The following is a 13,554-nucleotide window of genomic DNA, read 5'->3' as shown; positions in this document are numbered from 1 at the left end:
CTCCGAGTGATTTAAGCACTTTACTTGAAATTCAAAGGTCGTGGTTCGACCCCCGAAATGGCGCTAATGTCCTTTGGCAAGGCATTAATCTACATTTGCTGCACTCGACCCAGGTGAGGTAAATAGGTACCTGGCAGAATTAATTAATTCCTTGAAATGCTGGAGCGCTGTAATGGCAGCTAGGCTAAAGCACGGGTGATAATTAATGCGCCTTGGAAATTATCACCCTAGCTTTAGCTCCGGCAGCCGTTATCAGCGCACAGTGCATTTCAAGGAATAATCCTACCAGTTACCCATTTACCTCGCCTGGGTTGAGGGTGGTAAATATAGATTAATGTCTTGCCAAAGGACAGTGGTGCCACCGCGGGACTCGAACCGCAGGCCTCGTGATCCACAGTCCGGTGACACATCCACTCGACCACAACACCTCTCGCATAATGTCTAGAAATTTCTTATCTCTGTTTTTCTTTTTCTCCTTTTAGGGGTCTGTTGAGTTAGTCTACCTGTAAGACTATTACTATGACCGAGTGGAACAAGAGAAAGCAAGTGGCCCAGGCTAAGATAGATGAATCAGCCTCAGATCTCAATAACATCAGCCAAGAGATTTGGTCCCATCCTGAACTGGGTTATGAGGAACATCATGCTCACAAGATTCTCACAGATTATCTGGAAAAGGAGGGATTTGAGGTAACTTTCTATTATTTCAATGCTGTTTAGAACAAGGAGAAGTTAAAGAATTTAAAAAAGGAAAAGAAGAAGGAGGTCCGAGAAGGATCGAGGGGAGGGACCCAGATAACAATACGGCGTTGGGCCAACGTCGGCCACGGTCGGCAGGGTCGCAGTCGGCAAGCCAACGTTGGCTAATCGTTGGGCCATCGTCGCCATTTTTTACTGATAAATGGTGGCTATTGGTTGGCTTTTCGACGTTGGGCCAATGTTGGCTGAACGTTGGTCCATTGTCGCCATTTTCACCGATAAATGGTGGCTATTGGTTGGCTATTCGACGTTGGGCCAATGTTGGCTGAACGTAGGTCCATTGTCGCCATGTTCACTGATAAATGGTGGCTATTGGTTGGCTATTCGACGTTGGGCCAATGTTGGCTGAACGTTGGTCCATTGTCGCCATTTTCACTGATAAATGGTGGCTATTGGTTGGCTATTCGACGTTGGGCCAATGTTGGCTGAACGTTGGTCCATTGTCGCCATTTTCACTGATAAATGGTGGCTTTTGGTTGGCTATTCGACGTTGGGCTATTGTTGGTTTAATGTTGGTCCATTGTCGCCATTTTCACTGATAAATGGTGGCTTTGGGTTGGCTCTTCGACGTTGGGCCAATGTTGGCTAAATGTTGGTCCATCGTCTCAATTATCACTGATAAATATTGGCTATTGGTTGGCTATTCGACGTTGGGCTAACGTTGGCTCATTGTCACCATTTTCACTGATAAATGTTGGCTTTTGGTTGGCTATTCGACGTTGGGCCAATGTTGGCTGAACGTTGGTCCATTGTCACCATTTTTACTGATAAATGGTGGCTATTAGTTGGCTATTCGACGTTGGGCCAATGTTGGCTGAACGTTGGTCCATTGTCGCCATTTTCACCGATAAATGGTGGCTATTGGTTGGCTATTCGACGTTGGGCCAATGTTGGCTGAACGTTGGTTCATTGTCGCCATTTTCACTGATAAATGGTGGCTATTGGTTGGCTATTCGACGTTGGTCCAATGTTGGCTGAACGTTGGTCCATTGTCGCGCCATTTTCACTGATAAATAATGGCTAATGGTTGGCTATTCGACGTTGGGCCAATGTTGGCTGAACGTTGGTCTATTGTCGCCATTTTCACTGATAAATGGTGGCTTTTGGTTGGCTATTCGACGTTGGGCTATTGTTGGTTCAATGTTGGTCCATTGTCGCCATTTTCACTGAGAAGTGGTGGCTTTGGCTTGGCTATTCGACGTTGGGCCAATGTTGGCTAAATGTTGGTCCATCGTCTCAATTATCACTGATAAATGTTGGCTATTGGTTGGCTATTAGACGTTGGGCCAATGTTGGTTGAACGTTGGTCTATAATTGTCTCATTTATTACTGATAAATGTTGGCTTTTGGTTGGCTATTCGACGTTGGGCTAACGTTGGCTCATTGTCGCCATTTTCACTGATAAATGGTGGCTATTAGTTGGCTATTCGACGTTGGGCCAATGTTAGCTGAACGTTGGTCCATTGTCACTATTTTTACTGATAAATGGTGGCTATTGGTTGGCTATTCGACGTTGGGCTAAAGTTGGCTCAACGTTGGTCAATTGTTGCCATTTTCACTGATAAATGGTGGCTATTGGTTGACTATTCGACGTTGGGCCAATGTTGGCTGAACGTTGGTCCATTGTCTCAAATATTACTGATAACTGTTGGCGTTTGGTTGGCTATTCGACGTTAGGCCAATGTGGGCTGAAAGTTGGACCATCGTTTTAACTTATAAATGTTGGCTATTGGTTGGCTATTCGGCGTTGGGCCAATGTTGGCTTCATGTTGGTCCATCGTCTCAATTTTTTTTTTTAAAATGGTGGCTTTGGGTTGGCTACTCGACGTTGGGCTAACGTCGGCTGAACGTTGGTCCATCGTCTCAATTTTAAATTATAAATGTTGGCTTTTGCTGGCCATTCGATGTTGGGCCAATGTTGGCTGAACGTTGGTCCATCGTCTCAATTATTACTGATAAATTGTGGCTGTTAATTGGCTATTCGACGTTTGGCTATTAACGTTGGCTCAATGTTGGTCCATCGTTTCAAATTTTACTGAGAAATGGTGGATATGTTGGCTAAATATACGCGACGTTGGGCCAACCTTGGCTTAACGTTGGTCTATATCGTCTCCATCTTTACTGATAAATAGTGCATGTATATACTGGTTGGCTATATGACGTTGGGCCAACGTAGCAAATACGACCTAGTACCGCTACATCCGGGTAAAAAAAATTGCATGCGTGCGCATGCCCATGTGCTCATGCAATTGCAACGTACGTCAGCCATATCCTGTCCATTTGTCTGGATCAGTTGCCGGGGAGTACCAACACTGCATCGGCACTGCATGGTAAATGAATGATTTTCTTTCTCTTTCAACGTTATGTTTGTGAGCATGTCGCGTGAAACTGATAAATTGTATAGTGTGAGAACTCCCCGTCACAAAGCGAGGGAAATAGCATGAGAAATTGTTAAAGTAATCATTGATAATTCCCTGTCCAAATGAAAGTGAAAGTGTGTACGAGTGTACCGATCGGCGTACGCTTAGCATGCACACCCGCTGCGTGCAATTGAAGTGTGAGTGATGGCTATGATGGCTATGATGGGGGCCGAAGTGTCGGCATCAGATGCATTGTTTGCCGTGATAAATGTTAATATGTTCCTGACTTAGAGTTAGACCTAGGTGATGTATTGATGCATCATGTTTCAGCGTCCGTGACAGTGGTGATGTTCATCCCAATATGCAATATCGACCATGAATCAAATGATTGTGAATCTGTTGGAGTTGCAAGTGTTGAAGGTGCTGATGCATTGTTGGAAAGACCAATTGAATCAAATAGAGCTGAATGGGAAGACGCATCATTTTTTTATGCATATCTAAATGATATTATAGTCTCTGATACTTTCAGATTTAGAAGTAGGTCTATACTATACTCTGTAGTAGCTCAATATATGCTGATGATGATTCAGTTTGAAAAGGAATAAATTACGAGATTGGGCTGTGAATTAAGATATCCCGCTAGTACATGATTCTAGCCTCCTGAAATCTTACAAGGGAGTGTGCCAAGTCTGCCAAAATATGCAAGAAGTTTGTATCAACACATTTAGTGGATTAATTGTGAGTGTGATGTGAAAGAGGTAGCTGGTGGGAATTACCCTCATTTTGGCATTTGCAATCATTTAAAGTCGCAATTGGCCAAGAACCTCAATTTGATCAAATAGTAAATAGGAAAAACTATTGGGGGCGGGGGTAACACTGATCGATCCCATAATTTTCATCCACAATTTTTATTGTACATGTATATTAAATTGCTATAATTTGAACTGAAGGTAAATATTCTAATTATTTATTTTTAAAATTCTGACGTTCTTTGTTAATACATTCAATTCTATATAGCTCTTCCAAATCCCAATACTTTTTTCTCCCATAATCCCTACAATTCTGAAATTTAAATATTAAATCCTGCATTTCATATCGTCAACTTCACAACAAATTCCAGATTCCTCTACCCGTTCAGATCCAGCTACCCCTACCTCGATCATCCAGAACAGCATCAACAGCACCAAGGACCCCTTCGACATCGACCCCATCAACCTCCAGAACACTGTCGACCCCAACGACCCCATTGACCTCAACATTCAGAAATATGGGTATGTCATTTGGCATTTTATTCATTTTGTATTTAGTTATACATGTAGACAGGATAGCACTTCTTAGTATTCGTTATAGTTGTGCCCTGCACACAAAGTACAAATGTACTGGATTAATGTACGTTTGTGTAGGACATAGCTGCTAACGGATGCTAGTATCTTTTCCTGATTATATTGAGAAACTGCATTGTGATCACTTACAAAACTATTCAACAACAACAAATCATGAAATACTGCTTATAGCAGTATTTTTTGGAAACAATTCTGAATGCAGGGTGCCACAAAAAACAAAACACAATCAATTGATTTGTTTCTTGTATAAGCAACTAACGATATAGCTTTGTGTTTTTGTTTCTACTTTGAAGCCCCTCGAGCTCTCTCAAGTATTGGGAGCTTACATAAATACAAAAAAAAAGTATTGGGAGCTTCACATTTCACTTCAATGTTATAATGATGTGAAAGAAAATGCCACTCTTCTTCAAACATTTGTCCTAAAAATTAGAAAGAATACAAACTTACTAACTAAGGGTTTTGTGTTGTATGCAGAAAACGCAAATTTTGTATTCTTTCATCCATATTCTACTTCAAACACATTTGTTAGGGCAATATTCTATTTGCAGAAGTGTCCGGGTGTTAATGACATCCTCTTTTACATCATACCATTTAAGTGAGATTGTGCCATCTATTCTTTGGCTAATTTTGGGATCCAACACTTAAGAGGGGCTTTAAACTGTTATCAATCAAGCATCTCAACACTGAGCAAACAGATACTATAAATTGGTTCTTTCTATTGAAGAATATTACTGCCATTTTACCTCAAATGTATATTTCCTTTGTTAAGAAGAGTGTTTGATGCTATTTTAATTAAACAAGACAAAAATAAAAGAAATCCATTCCTTTCTAATTTCCATACGTCTGGGTCATTCGCTCTAAAGTTTGAACGAAGTTATTTTCATGACAAAGTACTTCTATCCATGAAATTTCATCAAAACTAGGGAGGATGTGCCACTCAGGACTACTTCCCTTGAATGCCGTACTATTTGATTAATATCCGTACTATTTCAAGGTGATGTTTCCATGATCTGCTTTTAAATCTTGTTTGGTTTCTTTCTTCTTCTTTTTTTGCCGCAGATGTCGAAGTTGTACCACCACAAGCTAGACAAGATTTTTGCCTTAGGAAATTAAAACTTTTATGTCTTGTATCAAGACCCTTTTAAAGCAACATAATAACAATTGTTTCATAAATAAATGCCTCCTTATATTTTTTACAATTTTTTGAAAACCTCTCCAAGTTGCTCGTCTAATAGTGGACCCCGCCCCTTACAATTCTCAGAGTTCCTCGGAATGATTGACCAAAGGATTAGTGATGTTATATCAAGAACGATCTCCGCTTAGGCAAGCTACGGTACTTGCTAGCCAGGTCTGCAGGCATTATGTTTTGTACACAAACATAAACAATAACTTTTGTTATTAAATAGTGTGCTATGCATCTTTACTTGTTATTTATTGTGGTGAAATTTCACTAATGGCCCAATTTTAAAAAGAGAGCTATACCATGAGTCGAAGAAGGTCGTAATTGATTTGAATGCCTGTATAACGTGTCAACTAAATGCATGCTATAAAGAATTTCAAAGGTAAGAAAAAAATGTTTCATATATCTAAGTGACTGAATGTTTTTCGTACTACCTTCTTCTCAATTTAAAGAAATATTGAAAGTGGTATATCAGAGTGAAGAAACTTGTGTTTTTCCCTTTACAAGCTCTGCTCTTTCTTACTTCACTTTCAAATTTCCTCTCTTGTTATATAAACATTTAGCGATTGCTTTACTTCACACATTCAAGTAATGTATACTATCCCTCCTAAAAAAAAACAGTTTGTAGATGTGTTAACAATAGATATGGCGACGAAATGTATCGGCATCTCTGAAATGCCTAAGCATAAAAAATGTTGGCAATTTCTCTGAATATTATTTTTTATTTTTTATGGAACATTGTTTACATTAATTGCCTAGTTCTTGGTATGCAAATGGTGGACACTTTATTAATTTCTTTATATTTTTGTGCTGTACATATGTAGAGGAATCTTGTCATAAGCAATCGTGTTCGTCTGCCAGAAAGTTTGTTTTGTTTTACTCGGGAAGTTGTGAGGATTGTTTATTATATTCGTACAATGAATTTCAGTATGTTATGTTGTGTTACGTGTAAGCGACAATTCATTTTATAACAGCTCCTATCGTCCTAGCATTCATTGATAGTAGGCCTATATTGTGACACATTGAGATACCTTGAACTTGAAACTATGTTTACATCTTTTTCGAATTCAAACGAAAATACAAAAGAAAGATGTACAATAATTGTATTCACATTTACAACAGTTTGTTTATTACACATAATATAAAGTATGTTTTATCACAAAATCAGTTTATTTTCCTTGTTCTTTTGTTTTGGAGGGAGGGGGATGTATTCAGAGCAAATTCTAAGAAGCAAGATGGTGAACTTTTCATTAAAATGGGACAAATAAGTTGTTATCAAGTTTTGATAGTGATTAAAATGTACAAGATAATAGACATGACGAAATTAAAATAACATGTCCCTCTTGCTTCAATATTGTTATTATACATATCTTCCAGAGGGATCTAAGTCGAGTTCTATAATGAACTTTTCTCAAATTCAGTCTAATTTTGATGAAATTGTTACTATCTTCATTTTGTGGATTTTGCTCTGTTTATTTATTTAATCCAATCTTAAACTACTTGGCTTTTCCTTGTCAGGTTGTGATGCATGTGTTTGAATGATTGTACATGTCCGATGTAGTATGATCTTGACGATGTTCTTATGAACGGACGACTGATGTTGGTGTGAATATGTTTTTGAGTTGGTGTTGGTAATGTCAGAAGGATGTTGGCATGAACTGGAAAGGGGAGGTACAACGTCGGCACATGGTGGGATACGGGTTGGCATAACGTTGCTTCTACGTCGGCAAATGGTGGAGAAGAGGTTGGCATAACGTTGGTCTAGCATTGGCACATGGTGGAGGAGGGGTCGGCACTTGGTGGGAAAAGGGTTGGCATTATGTTAGGACAACGTCGGGGAGACGTCGGCACATATAGTGTAAAAGGGGTTGGCATTACGTTGGTCCTACGTCAGGGAGACGTCGGCACATGGTGGAAAAGGGGTTGGCATTACGTTTGTCCTATGTCGGCATATGGTGGGATAGGGGTTGACATGACGTTGGTCATACGTCGAATGGACGTTGGCTCGATGTTGGTTTAATGTCATTTCGTCGCTGTCGAGCCAACGTTGGCCCGCCGGCAAGAAAGCCGTTGGCCCAACATCACATTGGCGACGATGGCGCAACGTAACAGCCCACGACGTCGGCACATGGTGGGATAGGGGTTGGCATAACGTTGGTCCAATGTCGGAACTAGGTCGGCACATGGTGGGATAGGGGTTGGAATAACGTTGGCCCTACGTCGTGGAGACGTCGGCACATGGTTGAAAAGGGGTTGGTATAACGTTGGGCCAATGTCGAGGAGACGTCGGCACATGGTGGGATAAGGGTTGGCATAATGTCGGAACAACGTCGGCACATGGTGGGATAGGGGTTAGCATAACGTTGGTCGTACGTCGGCACATGGTTAAAAAAGGGTTGGGACGACGTTGGTCCAATGTCGGAAAGACGTCGGCATACGGTGGAAAAGAGGTTGGCATAACGTTGGTTCAATGTCGGGAGGACATCGGCACATATGGTCGGATAGGGGTCGGCATAACGTTGGCCCGATGTTGGCTTAATGTCATTTTGTCACTGTCGGGCCAACGTTGGCCCGCCGGCAAGAAAGCCGTGGGCCCAACATCATGTTGGCGACGTTGGACCAACGTAACAGCTTACGTTAGCCCCACGTTGGCGTAACGTCGTATTGTTATCTGGGGAAGAGGAGAAGGAGCGAGAAGAGCAGCCCTGGAAGGGGGAGGAAGAGTAGGACATTTTGGAATGTGGGGGGAGAAATAGCAAGTATTGACGATTAACCTTTGAATGCCTAGTAACCATGAATCAATTTCTCATCCCATTTTTCAAGGTGACAAGAAATTATCACTTAGAGACAGCATTCAAGGCTACATATGGAACTGATGGTGGCATCCATGTTTGTGTGATCTCTGAATACGATGCTCTTCCTGAAATTGGCCACGCCTGTGGACACAACCTGATCGCAGAGTGTGGAGCAGCCGCAGGTCTAGGGATCAAAGCTGCAATGGAGCTGGATGGTACTCCCATAGGAAGGGTAAGCTTATTCCCGGGCTTGCAGACACTAACAATTAAGGTTCGCCTGAACAAATGAATTATAGATCCCAGCTGAACATTACTCTTGAACCAAACTTTAATTAATACCACATATGTGTGTATATGTCCAATGTACATATTCCTGTTTGCATTCGATGGTACTTTGAGCAAGATTGTGTAGATTTATTATCATTTTCTTGATCCCAAAACCTCACAGTATATTTAACAGTTCTTATTTACCAGGGAAAAATTAATATTTATTTTTCGGGGGCTACTTTTCAAGCTTGCCTGCATAAACATAACACTCTAAAAGTTTTGCATTGAACTCTATGCAAGTTTACGGGGGCTCTTTTCTGATTTTCGGGGGCTCTTTTGGGCATTTCGGGGGCAAATTCGCCCTGAGCCCCTGTGTATTTTTTTCACTGTTATTTACTACAAAATGAACCTTTCCCAATTTCTTCTTGAGCAACAATTTCTTTCATATTGTATTTGCCCAAAGTAATTTCAACTTTATCTTTGATATTATAAGTTTTATTGCAACTGGTACTACCATCAGGTTTCGGTACTTGCAAGCACCATAACACCAGCAGAGGAAGGGGCGGGAGGCAAGATAGACCTATCAAAGCTGGGTCTTACAGGGGATGGATGTAGCTATGATGGCACATCCGTATGCTCACATAGTACCACAACAAGTACCCTTTAATATAAGTTTTATCTCCACTTTTCTCCCAACTTGTACCATCAGGTGACGGTGCTTGGTACGCCGGCAGAGGAAGGGGCAGGAGGCAAGGTAGACCTGATCAAAGCTGGGGCCTTCCAGGGGATGGATGTAGCTATGATGGCACATCCTTATGCTTACACAGTACCACAACCAGTAGCCTTATCAATGTTAGAGTAAGAAAGATTCATTGGTTTTTTACACAGTCAGGCTTCTACTACTTTTTTCCACCAATGTCAGGAGTTCGAGTGAATCATTAGTGATCCGAGTGCATCTAGAACTTCTTGTGGGGATCTAGATGACCTTTTTTTAACACACACAAAGAAAGATTTCACATTTTGTTTTGTTCATTTGTTGTAAGTCAGAAGTCTTTTATCATATGATACTAAGTAAAAAGAAATCCTTTTTTTCTTTTTTAAAAATAAATTGAAAGTTTGAAAAGAGCATGATTGTATCCTAAAATGCACAAGAAACAAATTTGAAAGTTCACAGAAATAACTTGTGTGATGTAGGAGTAATCTGCACTAAAAGACAATGTTCGTATTTTGTTTTCTTTATTTGTTTGTGCTGTGCATAATTATGTATGCAAGACACATGAGGACATTAATTTGATTTTATTTGAATGAAATTGTTTTTGGATTTTTTCTTCTTTGCTTAATTTCCTATAATAATAATAATAATATTAACTCCGCTTTTATATAGCGCTTAATACATCTATGATGTCTCTTAGCGCTTTACAGATATATTATTACCCCGATCATTGGATTCAATACTTGCCCGCACACAATGGCCCGAATTCACAAAGCAAGGTTTGAGCTCAGACCAAGGTTTGAGCTCAAACCTCCTTTTGTTTTGCCAAACCTCCTTTTGTTCTTTACAAACCAGGTTTGTAAAAAACGCGTAAAACGCGTCATATGACGTACGAAAACCAAGGTTTGTCGACAAACCTCCTTTGTGAATTCGGGCCAATGTGTGCACAATCTCCACTCCCATTTCTTTACTCCAGCTGTCAACCATATTTGTATACATATATTTGTTTGGGTTATTTTTTTCCAGAACAAAAATTCACTTCACTGGTCTTGCTTCCCATGCCTCTGCAGTTCCCTGGGAGGGAGTGAACGCCTTGGATGCAGCTGTAATGTGTTATACTAGTATCTCAGTCATGAGACAACAGCTCAAACCAGAATGGAGAGTTCATGGTAAGTAATATCTGTATACCTTGTGCATAATCCAGGGTTTTATCCAAGAGACGAATGACCTTAAGGGGCTCAGAGAGATTAATTACCATACCTCAAATATTGCTCTAGTTTGACCAGTTGGATATGATTTGATTTTAGTATGCCATAGATTCTAGCTCAATTTATCTTGGGCTGTGATTCAACAAGATAAATGACCTCTGGTAAGGCAGTAATCCTCATTGCCAGGTCCCTCGGAGAAGACCTAAAGCCGTCGGCCGTCTGGTTGCTTACTTATAAGCATTAATGCTTTCTTAGCAGTCAGGTAAAATAACCATCACATCATCATCATCATCATCACATGGAGCAGAGATTTGGTTTTTAGGGGTTACAGGTCATAGGTCCATAGATATTCTGGAAATCTTCACAGAATGTAATGCCAAGCCCATTATCAATCCTGAAGAAGCAGAACTCTTGTACCACCTGAGAGCTCCTAATAATTCATAAGCGGTTAAAGGTCATAGGTCAATCACTTCACACCCTAAATCTCTATCATTCAGGTGTCTTTACTAATGGCGGTGCCAGGCCTAACATCATTCCTGAAGAAGCGGAACTCTTGTACTACCTGAGAGCTCCTGACAGTAAGCAGCTAGACGTCCTCCAGGCAAAGGTCAAAGGTTGTGCCAAGGGTGCAGCTATAGCAACAGGGTGTGAGGTAAGACAAAGGTTGTAACAAGAGCTCGGTATATGGTTCATACTAGCAGTGAACAGTGTTCTTGTTTGAATCCAGGCTGGAAAATTCCCTGCAAAAAGCCATTTTGGGTATTGATTATATTTCTCATGGTTTTGGGACAAAACCATGAAGCATGAGAAGAAGCATTGTGCAATTAGTGAACGATTATATGTGACGTTCATAAAAGTAAGGTGTTTTTTTTAAAGTAAAGTTTCATGCAGTACGTGGCATGGGATTTTATCTACTGTTCTGTTCTGAGAGGAGAGGAGAGAGAGTTTAATCCCTTTTTTCTAGACATAGCTGTCAACCATTCCTACTTTGAGAGGATGATCCTGCTTTGTTTTTTTTTACTTTTTTTTAACTTTTAAACTAATGTTATGAACCCTAGATTCCTCTGTCTTTCTGAAAACTAATGTTTAATATATCTATACAGGAAAGCTAGCATACATTGGTAATATTGCCTTGGGAGGTACCTAACTTTTGCTGTGAAAGGTAATTGGCAGGTATAAGTAATATTTCGACAAGTAGCTCTGTTCAAGAGAGACAATAACAAAAAAAAGAAAATTAATGTTTTGTTATGTAGATGATCATTAGTTAGAGAGCCCTTTTATTCTTGTTCTCTCCCTCTCTCTCTCTCCTTCTCTCTTTCTCTCTCTGATTTGTGTAGTTAGAGTGTAAAAGTGGGTGCAACTATGCCAACATGATTCACAACAATGCCCTATCATTATCCTTTGAGAGACATGCAGAGATCTTAGGATTCAGCTACCCTTCCGAGAGGAGAGGGGAGAAGGGAGGTTCCACGGACATGGGTAACGTCTCCTATGTCCTTCCCAGCATACACCCCAAGTTTGGCATCCCTACAGATTCAGGCACTCACACCCCTGGTTTCACCAAGTGGGCAGGTATATACCAATATCCTTGTAACTCCTGCTGGGCTATTATGTTGCAAACAGACAAGGTCATGTTCAACTCGCCATCCACTATGGATTTTGGAGTATATATAAACTGTATGTGTGACAACAGTCATTTGTGTCTGGTCTCCTGTTTGTGCCCTTTGTATAAAGACTTGTTCACTCATCCCTTGGTTTAACCACAGTGTCTTTTTATTTACTTAATGAAAGGCAAGTGGGGATAGAAAAGAGGAGATGTGCTACAAAGGTCCTACAGGTACTTGCTATATCTTTATGTTGTAAGATACAAGGAATATAAAGTGGAGTACACTTTGATACACTAGGAAAACTGCTATCATTTACCAGGGTGGCTGGTGATTTATATGTTTAAGTTTTAAACAAATGCAGTTTAAATTATCCTTGTTGTCAAAATCATTAAATATAACTGATTTTTCTCAACATTAATTGATGTGTTGAGGCATTGATTTACCTCACCCCTTACCATATACATCGTGCATACCGGTATATCAACGATAATTTATGTTTGATTTGATTGCAGGTATGCTTGAAGCACAATCACCCACCCTGATCCAAGCCAAGGCCATAGCTATGACTGGTATAGATGTGATGGATCCTAACACTAACTTGCTCAAGAGCGCCCAGGAGGAGTTTAAGAAGGCCGTCAGTGGCCTCACGTAGCATAGCTTATACAAGTGCATTTTTATACAGAGAAAAGAGTCGATATATATATATATATATATATGCAACAGATAATATATTTTTGCTGTAACATTCTTATTGCAATGATTTTGAAATGCTATGTACAGAGATGCTATATATATATATATATATATATGGTTAAAAGGCCTCTCTCTACACGGGAGGCAAATATGTATGACTTTTTATGAAGAGTTTCATGGAAGTGAGGATGCCATCCCATCCCAAGACGTAGATTGACAATGTCTCTGGTATTGCTACATGTTCCGATGATGATCTGATCTCAGTTATTTACCACTTTAAGATATTCCAGCCAGCACTCCAGTTCACGCACAGGAGACACCTTACGTCCTTTTGATGCACATACGTGTAGCTATCTCACTTTCCAATCCTTTCCTCCAGCTGTGTGGAGGAGAGCCATCGATCCCCTCTCTCAGGTTACTCCACTTTGGAGATTATGCTATATAAAGAAGGGCATATTTGTGGTCTGTCAGACTGAGATGTTGTCATTCTGCGTCCATCGTGTATACCCTAGCCATATCATAGAGATGCTGCCAAGAACACTGCTGACCGCCATCACCCAATAAGAGGCTTTAAAGCCCCACTGCACTACTAATAGCTACTTGCACCCTCTATATAGCAAACAATGCCTAATC

The 13,554-nt window shown here is 40.4% G+C and overlaps 1 protein-coding gene and 1 long non-coding RNA gene across 2 annotated transcripts; both read left to right on the top strand.

Moving 5' to 3' along the window:
• The first annotated feature begins 362 nt into the window (after positions 1 to 362).
• LOC115918543 (peptidase M20 domain-containing protein 2-like) lies at positions 363 to 13,534 on the top strand. Its single transcript, XM_030982403.1, has 7 exons — positions 363 to 687; positions 8,463 to 8,666; positions 9,411 to 9,559; positions 10,440 to 10,582; positions 11,119 to 11,273; positions 11,959 to 12,193; positions 12,741 to 13,534. Exons 1-7 carry the CDS (start codon positions 520 to 522, stop codon positions 12,878 to 12,880), a joined length of 1,194 nt encoding a protein of 397 aa, XP_030838263.1. The 5' UTR covers positions 363 to 519; the 3' UTR covers positions 12,881 to 13,534.
• On the top strand, positions 4,038 to 5,916 carry LOC115922863. Its single transcript, XR_004063640.1, has 2 exons — positions 4,038 to 4,387; positions 5,519 to 5,916. It is a non-coding gene; the product is annotated as an uncharacterized LOC115922863 (long non-coding RNA).
• Positions 13,535 to 13,554: the final 20 nt, after the last annotated feature.

Source organism: Strongylocentrotus purpuratus, unplaced genomic scaffold, assembly GCF_000002235.5.
Source record: "Strongylocentrotus purpuratus isolate Spur 01 unplaced genomic scaffold, Spur_5.0 spur5_contig_825, whole genome shotgun sequence".
Taxonomy (NCBI): Eukaryota; Metazoa; Echinodermata; class Echinoidea; order Camarodonta; family Strongylocentrotidae; genus Strongylocentrotus; species Strongylocentrotus purpuratus.
This window is presented reverse-complemented; position numbering and strand designations above follow the sequence as displayed.

Coding starts and splice junctions, on each gene's coding strand:
- LOC115918543 (XM_030982403.1), top strand. CDS start 520: ATGACCGAGTGGAACAAGAGAAAGCAAGTGGCCCAGGCTAAGATAGAT. Junction 688..8,462: donor TGGAAAAGGAGGGATTTGAG/GTAACTTTCTAT, acceptor CCATTTTTCAAG/GTGACAAGAAATTATCACTT. Junction 12,194..12,740: donor TGGTTTCACCAAGTGGGCAG/GTATATACCAAT, acceptor ATTTGATTGCAG/GTATGCTTGAAGCACAATCA.